Source organism: Moschus berezovskii, chromosome 23 (genome assembly GCF_049115385.1).
Source record: "Moschus berezovskii isolate FMDL1 chromosome 23, NW_MosBer_1.0, whole genome shotgun sequence".
NCBI lineage: Eukaryota > Metazoa > Chordata > Mammalia > Artiodactyla > Moschidae > Moschus > Moschus berezovskii.
Window position 1 is genome coordinate 48,721,739 of NC_142482.1, and position 12,958 is coordinate 48,734,696.

At 49.6% G+C, this 12,958-nt stretch overlaps 1 protein-coding gene across 3 annotated transcripts in view; it reads left to right on the top strand.

The window, feature by feature from the left end:
- Window positions 1-903: 903 nt before the first annotated feature.
- The window catches only part of MBOAT1 (membrane bound glycerophospholipid O-acyltransferase 1), a 116,861-nt gene continuing 104,806 nt past the window's right edge, over window positions 904-12,958 (top strand). For 2 of the 3 annotated variants that reach the window (XM_088831395.1, XM_088831396.1), the window contains exons 1-2: window positions 1,214-1,350; window positions 12,472-12,653. In XM_088831395.1, coding sequence (XP_088687521.1) covers window positions 12,486-12,653 — 168 coding nt within the window. In that variant the 5' untranslated portion in view covers window positions 1,214-1,350; window positions 12,472-12,485. Of the gene's footprint in view, window positions 1,351-12,471; window positions 12,654-12,958 lie in introns of all 3 variants that reach the window. The other variant, XM_055406101.2, reaches the window with a different exon arrangement.

Below are 12,958 nucleotides of genomic sequence, written 5' to 3' on the forward strand. Positions count from 1 at the left end.
AGTTAGTTCTGCTCTAGGGGGACTGTCCACCCTGTTCCGTTGGTTTCTCCACCAACTAATCGGCCGGATGGCTCAGTGCCCTGTTCCCAGGTAAACTGCTAATGCAAAGTATTGAGCTTGGTTACCTAGCGAAGCCTGGGGATTGACACCAACTCACTTTTTTTTTTCTCCTACCCATTTGATTTCAACACTGCTTTCCTGAAAGTCTTCATCAGCAAGCATTACAGCAGTTCCTGGAAAGAGCAAGACTTTCATGATTCTCAAAATCTCTGCATCAACTGAAAAAGTTTCCCAAGGACCAGTGATACACTTCTGGGGACAAAGAAGTGAAGGGGCCAGGTAACCCCTTTCTAGAACCGGTGCTGGCAAAAAGTGATCAGAAAGCACACAGTATCACAGTAGCATCGTTTCTTACAGGAGTGAAAAGAATTACAGTCCACGGGGGCCGGACATCCAAGGTCAGAAGCTAGCAGTCCTAGTGTCTGAGCTTCTACGACACAAACCCAGGGTGTAGGAAACTATGCGTGCCCACAGGAGTCTAAGGAGAGAGAGAAGGGGTGGGTGATGGGGCGCTGGCTGGGAGCACCGGGGTGTCCTTGGGTTTCCAGCCCCGGGCAGATGAACTCTTGGCCGCAGGGAACGCGCAGGAAACCTTCACCCGAGCGGGAACCGGGAGGGCGGGGGTGCTGAAACTGCGGCGGAACGAAAACAGGGTGTGGCCAGGGTGCTCCCGAGGGCTCGGCGCCCGCCTGGGTGACCCGGGAGGAGGTCATTTGCGGGTAGCGGGGAGGGAGGACGGCGAGCTCCGGAGAAGGAAGAGCACTGGCTCCTCCCGCCCCGCGCGGCCCGGGGCTGCGCAGCGCCGGGCGCGGGGCACGGCGGTGGCGCTCTCCCGCCCCGCGCGGCCCGGGCAGGGCGGGCCGGGTGGCGCCCGGGGGGCCGGGCTCCGGTCCCCGCTCGGTCCTGCCTCCCTCCGCCTCCCGGGGCGTCCCGGGCCAATGAGCGGCGAGAGGAGGGGAGCGGGAAGCCGAGCGCGCTGGGCCGCGGCCCTCCTCCCGCGCCCGCAGCCGCAGCGCCCGACGCCAAGTTTTGCGCCCCGAGCCTCGGCGCCGCGTCTCGTCCTCTGGCTCGCAGCTCGGTCCCCGGGAGCCCAGCGGCCGCGCGCGGCCCTCGGGACGGCCGCCCGCGCGCACTCGGCCGGGAGGACGGCGAGCCGGGGGCCGGGGCGGGGGCGGCTCCTCCCGAAGATGCAGGATGGCAGCGGAGCCGCGGTCCAGCCTGTCCTACCGCACCACGGGCTCCACCTGCCTGCACCCGCTCAGCGAGCTCCTGGGCATCCCGCTGGACCAGGTAACAGCGGGCGGGCGGCCAGGCCGCGGCGAGAGCGCAGCACCTCCCCGAGCCGCGGCGGGAGGGAAGCCGGGGGAGGCGGGCAGGGGGACGTTATCTACCTCCGTCCCCGCCCCCAGGCAGAGTTCCCTGCTTCAGGCTACACAGGTGGAGTTTTGTTTGAGTTGATGTTTTTCTCCTCTAAGTATGGGGAATAAAAAAAAAGAAAGTAAAAGGGTGTACCCTGCACAGCAGGTTCGAATAAACTTTTTTTTGTTGTTGTCTTGTTTGAAGTTTGGGGTTGCCTCCTTTCCTGTAAGCCAGTTCTAAAGCCTTCTGATAGATGGAATCGGGTTCCTTCCGTCAGTGCACTCAAGTCTTCATTATTTTTAAGTTAGTGGAGCCTACTTAGAAAGTAAGCCTGAGTGATGTCTAAGCAGTAGCCTACCGTTCTGGGATGAGAGGCCCGGGTTTTTCGGGCAGCGAGGCTTGGAAAATCAGGTTGACAGTTATTTTGTACCGAGTGCGATCTCCATCAGCAAGGGAGGAGGGACACAGGATGCTGTGGTTTTCCGAGGGCCGTGGTTTATTCAGTCAGCCCGTCCTCGAGGGTCCAGGCTCCCTAGAAGGACAGGTTATTGGAAGAAGAGAGAGGCTGCTGCAGGTGTTTGGACGGAAACTGAAAATGGCAACAAACTGTAATTCCAGGTAAGAAATCTTTCTAAGCGTTGAGGCTTTTAACCCATTTTTTTGGTCTCTCTAGATGCTACAGGCTAGATCTGCCCTGTGTTTAGTAGTGAGCCAGTAAATACACAGTTGACCCTTGAATAAGACAAGTTTGAATTGCATGGATTCACTTATATGTGGATATTTTTCAGTAGTAAGAACTACAGCGCTGTAGCAGTACTGAAGCTGCTTAAATCTGCAGAGTCTAGGAATGGAGGATACAAGGGGCTGTCTGTAAATTATAGGCAGATGAACACCTGTGTGGTTGAAGGGTCAGCTGTATGTTATTTAAGTGGAATTGGGTAAGGCGTCCTGGAAGAGGGCCGGCATACTCCTGTTTCCTGCTGAGTTTTCACCCAGTTTTCTTCCTCTGCCTGTTCCCTAGTGAACTTTAAAAAAAAATTCTTTCCTTCACACAAGAGCATACCTGCTGCACTTTGCACTCCCATTCCTTCAGCAATGAGGAAGTGAGAGCTGGATGTTTGCCTTACTCAGACACTGTTTTCTGAGCCACCCTCTACCTGGCTCCCTTGGAGGCTCTGATTGAGAACTCCGCCTGATCCAACAGTTGCCTTCTCATCAACTGAAATCCCCAAGGTCAGGAGAGTTTTTTTCCAGCTGCCAGTACCTTTTCTTGTAGTGAGGATGTAGTGACTGCCAGGGACCTACAAAGGCAGCAATCAAAGCAAATTCTCTAGCCCTGAAATGAAATCTAACTCAGAGCCAAAATTTCCTTTCCGGGGAGTTTGATACTTAACCCCTCCACCCTCCATCTCAATTTATTTTAATTGCACTTCCCATTTGCAGCAATACAGCACAACTAGAGAAAGAAGGAATCCAGGGAGGGTTTTTTTTTTTGTATTTAAAGAGATTGTTAATAGATCCTGGAGATTGATGGCTAAGAGATACCTAAGATGGATGTTATTAAGTGCCCTGTGACTGCCTCCACCCTCACCCCGAGTCTCCTGGATTTCTGGCAAAGGAGTCCTGGTTTTAATTTATAAGAAAGAACAAAAGGCTGAGAGGGGAGGGATTTGGGGGTACACTGAAGGAAAAATGTGGGCTATAGACAAGGAAGGTGCACCTGTGATCTCTTAGATCTTAGGGAGCCCTCCTGCCCTTCAGCTGGGTCCAATCACAGTGACTCTTGGTGGAAGACACACGTAAAGGGCAGTACCCCAGCTGGCTTATTTAGGCCGATGGAGCATCCCAAACCATAAACAATGTGGTCTGAGGCGAAACTGTGGCTTGAGGGTTTGGAAGCTTCATGTGTTTTTCTCCCTCACACTTCAAAGGCCTTTCAGATGTTAGACTGACTTGCGGGGTAATTCCTGATCTGCCAGAAAACTTCCTTTGTGACCGTCAGCTGGAGCCTCAGGGTCCTCACGTGTAATGTGGGAGATGGCAAAGGAACTACCTTTGGGAGTCGAGACATTTTATATAGATGTAAAATGCCATACAGTCCTTGTTTCTGACAGCGGCCTGGCAGGAAACAATTCAACTCAATGGCTTGTAATGAAGAAACTTCCCTGAATTACTTAAGAGTTGTGGGTGGCACTATAGGAGCCAATAAAAGATGTTCAGGTACCAAGATTGGGCGCTGAAGGGGAAAACGGAGAAAGTCCTGTTGTCTGGATGCAGGGGCGAAGCAGAGAGAGAACTTTGCCCTTCTGCTCCCCATGCCCTGACCTTTCTGTCTCTTGCTGGTGGCTGGCCTAGAGCACCTGGGTGACGTGGTCTGAGGGGCTTTTCCTGGGCCACAGAAGGGGGACGAGAAACTGGAGCCAGCTCTGGAGGACAGTCCTAGGCTCAGAGCCCAGCCCTTGATATACATTTGCTCCTGGACCATTAAAGAGTGCCTTCTTATTGGCCTGCCATTTGCCAAAAATGATAAAACATATCTCACATTGCCCAAGTACCACTTTAAGACGACAGTGAATCCTCTCCTTGATGTTTTAGCTTTTCACATGTGTGTTTGTAATTTCTGAATTGATTGCACTTGTGAGAATGTCCTTGGCTTCTAGGTCTCCCTGGGTCAAGTCGCTTATTATTTGCAACACCTGAAATATCTGCTGTGTGACTGAAGAACTCTGTTTTTCATCCAGTTCTTCCTTTTATCTGTTCTGTTAGCTCCTCGGGGGAGCCCGTGTGCATTGCGACTATACTCAGGAAAAGTCTCTGGTTTTAGTTTCCGGCGACTTTGACTAGCCTGGACTCCTCTGAAAGAGGTTAAATGCAAAATCATCTTATTTAATTAGAGACTTGGAGCCCAGCAGTTCAGATCCAGAGTATAGGAAATGGAGGCTGTAGGGGCCTTCGCAGGTGCCTCACAGATGAGTTTGTTGAAAACTGTGTTTCTAGAATGAGTTCCTTTCTGTTGAGCAGATGTGGAGCTTGGGCAGGGAGCGGAGGATAACTGATTTGCTTTTCTGTTTAAATCATCTGTTCATGCCCTCTCCACTGTTTAGGTTGTGGGCTATGACAAGATCTCTCTTTAAACTGTCCCAGCCTTCGAATGGACTTGGACTCAACTAGTGGCAACCCACTCCAGTGTTCTTGCCTGGAGAATCCCGGGGACGGGGGAGCCTGGTGGGCTTCCGTCTATGGGGTCGCACAGAGTCGGACACAACTGAAGCGACTTAGCAGCAGCAGCAGCAGTCCTAAATGGACTCGGCTACCAGAATGCTGACATTCCTAATGTGTGTGTCACTTGATCATATCCGAGGAGCTGTGCAAGAGGAGGAATTCCTGGCTCTAAGGACTTTGCAATTTGGTGGTGGGGAACTCTGAGTGCCAAGACATTTTTTTACCAACTGAAACCCCCCAAATTTGTCTGTATTTGCATAAAGTGTCAATTCAGTATTAAATTAGGATTCTTTGTCTGGATTTCAGTTTTTCCCCCTACTGTGGCATCAGCAGAAAAAAGGGGCAAAGGAAAAATAGACCAGGAGATAAGAATCTAGGAAGTGATTTCCGAGATTAAAGCAGTCAAGGTTTAGGCCTCATCCTATAGGCTTGTATTACAGTTTAAAAGGCTAGATGAGTGAAGACTAGCTCTCAAGGCCTGGCCTTCTCAACTCATGGTGATACTAGCCCTGGGGTATGATGATCCCACCTGCGCCTCTGGTGGCTCAGATGGTAAAGAATCTGCCTGCAGGGCAGGAGACCCCGGTTCGATCCCTGGATTGGGAAGATCCCCTGGAGTGATTACCCACTCAGTGTTCTTGCCTGGGAAATTCCACGGACAGAAGAGCCTGGCGGGTTACAGTCATGGGGTCGCAAAGAGTCTAACACTACTGAAGCCTCAGACCATAAAGTTTCTCTACCTGCCTGGAGTTTTCAATTACCTGGTTGGTTCCCTTGCCTGTCTGTGGAAAGCCCAACCCTCAATTCTTGTCTTATCTAAGCCTTGCCCTTGGTTAACAGCTTAACTCACATTCCACAGTCATTATTAAATATTTATTTCACATTTGTAATGCCAGGGACTTGGTCAGATCGTAGAAATATAAGGATTAAAAAAAAAAATCAAGGTTTCTGTCCTAGAAGAGTTTATATACCTATAAAGGAGACAAAGTGAAAGTGAAGTTGCTCAGTTGTGTCCTACTCTTTGCGACCCCATGGATACCAGGCTCTTCCGTCTATGGGATTTTCTAGGCAAGAGTAATAGAGTGGGTTGCCATTTCCTTCTCCAGGGAATCTTCCCAACCCAGGGATCGAACCCAGGTCTCCCGCATTGTAGACAGATGCTTTACTTTCTGAGCCACCAGGGAAGTCCTAAAGGAGACAAAAGACCCACATAAATATTAATAACAAAATAAGGTAACATTTACTGTCAAATACTAATGGTGTCAAAGGTAAACAGTAAATTCTACAGGAGTCCAAGGTGTCCTGTGACTTTCCTATCTCCATTCCACTAAGGTACCACGTGTAAACCTCAATCCTAAAGGAAATCAACCCTGAATATTCACTGAAAGGACTGATGCTGAAGCTCCGATACTTTGGCCACCTGATGCAAAGAGCTGACTCACTGGAAAAGACCCTGATGCTGGAAAGATTGAGGGCAGGAGGAGAAGGGCAACAGAGGATGAGATGATTAATATTTATAAAGGAGACAAAAGACCCACATAAATATTGATATACAAGTACTGTGTCCTCATGAACCTGTGTAGGTGCCAATAGAGGTTTGCTGTTGTTCAGTCACTCAGTTATGTCCAACTCTTTGCAATCCCATGGACTGCAATGCGCCAGGCTTCTCTGGCCTTCACTATCTCCTGGAGTTTGCTCAAACCCATGTCCATTGAGTTGGTGAGATCCAACCATCTAATCCTCTGTTGCCCTTCTCCTTTTGAACTGTGGTGCTGGAGAAGACTCTTGAGAGTCCCTTGGACTGCAAGGAGATCAGTCCTGGGTGTTCATTGGAAGGACTGATGCTAAAGCTGAAACTCCAATACTTTGGCCACCTCATGCGTCGAGTTGACTCACTGGAAAAGACTCTGATGCTGGGAGGGATTGGGGGCGGGAGGAGAAGGGGATGACAGAGAATGAGATGGCTGGATGGCATCACCGACTCTGTGGACATGAGTTTGAGTGAACTCTGGGAGTTGGTGATGGACAGGGAGGCCTGGCGTGCTGTGATTCATGGGGTCACAAAGAGTCGGACACGACCAAGCGACTGAACTGAACTGAAATGTTACCTTATTTTATTAGCTGTCCTTCGACATTTATACGCTGAGTTTCAAACTAAAGTTTTCTTGAGGGCCAGATTTTATCTCCCCTTGTATTCTAAACAAGTAGTAAGTGGTCAGCAAATGTTTATCATTAGTAACAGTATAGGCCCATAATGATGTACGTGATCAGATGTTGACATAGAGAATCTTGTTTCTCAAGTGGACAGTGCATGGGCCCTTTGTGGGGAAAGGGCCTGCCACTGAACATCGCCCCTGTTGGTGCTGCCTCCAGGCTGTACCCTCGGGTTTCTGACTTGAACGATCTGCTCTCCATCCTAGGGCTTTCCAGTTGACCCCAGCTCAGGATGCATTTGGCAGGCCAGAAAACGTCGGTCCTGCAGAGAGCCACTTATATTAATTTCTTTGGCCTCACTGGTTCCTGCAAGGCCAGAGCTCCTCTCCCCACTTAATTTCCCTTTCATTGTCCGAGAGTGAAAATCTTTGACTTGGAGGAGGAAGCTCATGCGGTTAGACCACAGATAGCAAATCCTGAGTTTCTGCTGTATTCCAGGAATTCCTGGAACCAGGTGAGGCTGGGATGAATCAAACATGAATAAAATAGGTCCCTTCCTCCAAAAATTCACTGGCGATTGGGGCAGGGGACACAGAAGTCAACCGGTGTTGCTTCTGTGGGCCAGCAGCATCAGCCTTGAAACTTGTTAGAAATGTCCATTCTCTCTGCTTGGCACCCCTCTGCCACTCTGCGGGGCAGACCCAGCCAGAGGGTGGTCTCATGAGCCCTCCTGGTGGTGCTGGAAGCAAGAAGTTTGAGAATCACTGCCATATACAGATAATTGGGATACAAATGCGTTCAGTGCAGTGGGGGTTCGGGTGAGGTTTGGTTGTCAGAGAGCATCTCACGGGTGGGGAGGAACATGAATTGGGTCTTGGAAGGAGGAAGAAGTGTTTGTGTGGCGAGGTGGGTAGAAAGAACAGCACCTACAGAAGCGGGGAAGTGTGAAACTGTGCGCTTCATTTAAGGCGCTGAGCCCACTGAAGTGGCCAGTGGGGCTGTGCTTGTGAAGCCTGTGGGACTGTAGGTTGCGGAGGGAGGCACATCACAGAGAAGCTAGAAGGCTCTGGTGAGGTGTCTGCACGTCATCCTGCGGACCAGGGGGCGGCAAGCTTTTTATATAAAGGACCGGACAGCAAATATTTTCAGCTTTGCAGGCAGTCTCCGTTGCATCCACGTCACCGTGCCTTTGTCACTGCAGAGCAGCCGTAGACACTATGTAAATCATTGGGCCTGGCTGTGTTCTCCTGAAGCTTTATTTATGGACACTGGAATTTGAATTTTATGTAATTTACATGGGTTGTGGCATTCCCTTTTTTTTTTTTTTTTTAATTATTTTTGGCCATGCTGGGTGTTCATTGTTTCGTGTATGCTTTCCTCTGGATGGGGGCTTCTCACTGCCATGACTTCTCTCGTGGAGCCGGGCTTGAGGGCATTTGGGCTTCAGTAGTTGCAGCCCACAGGCTCAGTAATTGTGGTTCTGGACTCCTGAGCATAGGTTGAATTGCACGGGCTTAGTTGTTCTGCGGGACATGGAATCTTCCCAGACCAGGGAATCAAACCTGTGTCCCCTGCACCTTGATAGGTGGATTCTTATCTGCTGTGCCACAAGGGAAAGTCCAAAATTCTCTTTTGATTTTTTTTTTTTCCAACCCTTAAAAAAATGTAAAAACACATAGTTAACATGCGGGCCACACAAAAACAGGCAGGGGCTGAATTTGGCCCGAGGGCTGGAGTTTGAGATCCATGTCCTAGACTGATTTTCCTCCAATCTGGTGGATGGACCGGCGTGAGAATCTGCTGCCATGTATGCTTCTGGGATTTGAGTCAAGCCTGCTACTGCTAAGTCACTTCAGTCGTGTCCGACTCTGTGTGACCCCATAGACGGAAGCCCACCAGGCTTCCCCATCCCTGGGATTCTCCAGGCAAGAACAGTGGAGTGGGTTGCCATTTCCTTCTCCAATGTGTGAAAGTGAAAAGTGAAAGTGGCAGATATCTCTAAAGTTATAACTTTACTAAAAGCAATAATATTCGAAATACAAAACCATCTCTTTTATTGCTTTAAATTGGGAGCTAAAGTAAAAACTCAAGAGATTCAATATATGGAATATGAAAAAGCCTTAGAAGCTTTAATTCTAAGGAGTCCAGTTCATTTCTTCTAAGCAGAGACACTCACAGTATTTCTTCAGCTTTCAAATTCTAGACATTCAAACTGCCATTGTGCCCTGCAAAAAATCGTCATATACGAAACTCACAACCCCGTCAAGCCTAGTGAGTCCAAATACCTGTCTGAGTGAAGGGGCTGCCCAGGTGATTCTCCTGACGGCAGAAGTTTAGAGGCACTGCTCACATCAAAGGGAAAGCGTTGAAGGGTTTAATGTGAAAGGATTTTCCCCTTGTGAAGTGGGGTGGGAGGGCATGGCTGAGGGATGAAGGGATGGAAGTGAAGCTTGGGTTTTGAGGATGAGCGGATGTTTCGGGTGGTCTTTATGGGGGAGCAGAGAAGGAATTGCCTGGAGTCAGTTGAATGGGTTGCTGGGTATAATCAACCCACTGAAAGTCAAAAGTGTCAGGATTTGTGCCAGTCTGTGCTTTTCTCTTTCAGCAGCGCCTTCTCAGAGCCAAAGTGAAATAGACAGTTGAAAGGGAAAGTTGTTGAGACGTTAAGTATGGGTGTTGAGAGATGCTGACAAGTAGCTAGAGGTGGTGACGGTGAGAAGGAAAACATTAGGAGATTGGAGGGACTTTGAGGAGCAGGTGCTAGGGAAGTGAGAGAGCCAGGCACCGGGGTATTCAAGTTGAGGATCCCTAGCAAAGATTCCCTGGGAGAAGGGATGGAAGTCGATTCCCTGTAGCAAGCCCAGGAACTAGGGGGGTTTGAGGGATTGTCCTCCTAAACACTGAAGCTTCCCAGTGACTGGGGATATGAGGTGTGGTGCCTAAGCTCTCCAGGAATGTGGAGGTTGGTGGATGCTGACAACCAGGAGGGACCATAGAGGGCTTGGCCGGCTCTGCTGTCAGTCTCTCGGCCAGCTGCTCTGCAGGGCGCATCCTATCCAGTGTTAGGAGGAGCCAGACTTGGGTCTGCAGGGGAGGTACTTCCTGGCTGGAAGGATGGTGCCTCTCTCGAAGGCTGTTAGGAGCTTTCCTAACCCCTTTGTAGAAGGAGGCAGCATCTGAGCCTGATGAGGGGAGCAGAACATGCCTGCTGTTTTCTTTTGGTGCCTGCCACCCCCATTCCCTCCAATAGCCCCATCCTAGGGGCCCAGTTCATAATTGGTGCTAATTAAACACTTTAAGAATTGATGCTTTCAAACTGTGGTGCTGGAGAACACTCTTGAGAGTCCCTTGGACAGCAGGGAGATCAAACCAGTCAGTCCTAAGAAAAATCAACCCTGAATACTCATTGGATGGACTGATGCTATAGCTCTAATACTTTGGCCACCTGATGTGAAGAGCTGATTCACTGGAAAAAACCCTGATTCTGGGAAAGATTGGGCAGGAGGAGGAGGAGATGACAGAGGATGAGATGGTTGGATGGCATCACTGATTCAGTGGACACGAACTTGGGCAAACTCCGGGAGATAGTGAGGGACAGGGGAGCCTGGCATGCTGTAGTTCATGGGGTCAGGAAGAGTCGGACACGACTTAGTGACTGAACAACAACAGAACTCTTCATGAATACAAGACCAAATAAAATGCATTCAAATGCTTTCTAAAAAAAGTCCATTTTAGAGGTCTTTCTATTCAGGCTAATAAATAAATAAAGACAGAGATGCTACTTTCACATGATTGGCTGATTTTACACAGCACTTAGAGCTTTTAGTCCACAAGTGTATTACTCAATGACAGGGGATGGTGGAAGAAAAATGGCCCAGAGCAGCACTGGGGGATTCTGGACAAGCAGTGACTTTCTTCTCTCTCCTCGCCCACGTGGTGGTAAAACCGGAAAGCAGACGCTTGGGGCAGACAGCTCTCCTACCAGGCTGAGAGCTGAGGGAGGGAGCTGGGAAGACTCTGAGGTTTCTGAAGCAGAGCAGAGGTCAAAAGTAGGAGGGAGGTCAGTGGTGGGAACATGAATCATGGAAGCGGAGGAAGAAGTCCATAACTGCAAGCCTGCACACCCGACAGAAGGCTGGGGATGAGAGGCAGGGTGCTCGGCAGGGCAGGGAAAGGTGCCTCCTGGGGGCCCAGGGGCCTGGTCAGGCCATGGCCAGCAACTGACCCTGAGCCTTGCAGTCTTTCCTGGAGCTGTTCACAAAGAGAGTGGAAAGATCCTTTGTGGTTCTGAAGAGACTGCTTTTGCATGTATACCTGGGGCGGATTCATGTCAATGTATGGCAAAACCAATACAATATTGTAAAGTAATTAGCCTCCAATTAAAAAAAAAAAAAGCCAGAGGCTCAGCGGCAAAGAATCTGCCTGCAATGCAGGAGCTGCAGGAGACGCAGGTTCGATCCTTGGGTCAGGAAGATCCCCTGGAGGAGGGCATGGCAACCCACTCCAGTACTGTTGCCTGGAGAATCCTATGGTTGGAGGAGCCTGGTGGGATACAGTCCATGGGGTCACAAAAAGTTGGCATGACTGAATTGATTTAGCATGAGCATAATGAAACTGTGAGATGTATTGAGGGAAAGACTATATTATAAACCCCAAATTCCATATAATAAAGAGGACAGGGTGGGTGGCGTTGGGCAATGTCCCTCAGTCCAGCCCTGTGTGGGGGAAGGATGATGACTCCATCCTAAGGGACTCGGGTGGGTCTAGGGGGTGCCGGCTGGTGTCACAGTCCGTTGGTCTGATTTGACCACAGTTGAAAGGGGGTGTGGCTGTATGCTTTCTGGCATTTCAGGCAGAGGCCTCCTGGATCCTGGAGCTTCTGCCTGGCTGTCATGGAACAAGATGTGTTTCTTCTCTACTTGGCCTCAGTTTACCTGTCTGCTCTAAAGACACCAGCAACTCCATATGCTGGATGCTTAAACAGGCTTATAGGTCTTCAGTGGGACTTCCCCAGTGGCTCAATGGAAAAGAATCCACCTGCAATGCAGGAGACGCAGGTTCGATCCCTGGGTCAGGAAGATCCCTTAGAGAAAGAAAGGGCACCCCACTCCAGTATTCTTGCCTGGAGAATCCCATGGACAGAAGAGCCTGGCAGGCTACAGTCCATGGGGTCGCAGAGAATCAGACACGACTGAAGCGACCAAGCACACACAGGTCTTCAGTAACTTGCCTGCAGCCCTAGGGCTGGGCGAGGGCAGAGGCAGGACTTGAACCTGGGACTCTGCAGGCTTTGCTGTAGTCACTGCCTTGCATCCCAGCATGCTTTCCTGGGTTCTGCATAGTCAGCGCAGCAGACAGTTCTTTCCTGTGGCTCAGATCCCCTATGTCTTTTACACCTTCCAGCTCTGTTCACACTTTGCTCTCTCCCAGGCATTAGCCCTCATCCTGATCCTCATTTCCTGTTTCACCTGCTCGTGTCTGCTCTCTGTTACCCTGGCCTTGCTCTCCCCTCTTCCCTTATAGACTCCCCTTCCCCCAGGGCCAAATGACCCGCTTTTATTTTTTTTGTTTCTCCACGGCACTTTCTCCATATCACATGTGACTCTTTTGGGGGGAAGGATTATGACAGTAATCCCAAGAGTTATGTTTATTGACTTTGTATATGCGTATCTAAAGGAAACCAACCCTGAATGTTCATTGGAAGGACTGATGCTGAACTGAAGCTCCAGTACTTTGGCCACCTGATGCTAAGAGCCAGTTCATTGGAAAAGACCCTGATGCTGGGAAAGATTGAGGGCAGGAGAAGGAGGAGGCAACAGAGGATGAAATGCTTGGATGGCATCTTCAACTCAGTGGACGTGAGTTTGAGCAAACTCCAGGAGATAATGAAGGACAAAGAAGCCTGGCGTGCTGCAGTCCCTGGGGTCGCAAAGAGTGGGACGGGACTCAACGACTGAACAACAATATGTGTATCTACTTGTCTGCATATTGGTTCTGTGTGTCTGTTTCTGTCTTTTTTAAATGGAAAATTCATAGTTGATTTACAATATTGTATTCATTTCAGCTGTACAGCAAAGTGGCTAAGTTATGTATATTTTTCAGATTCTGTTCCATTATAGGTTATTACAAGATACTGAATATGTTCCCTGTATTGTACGGTACA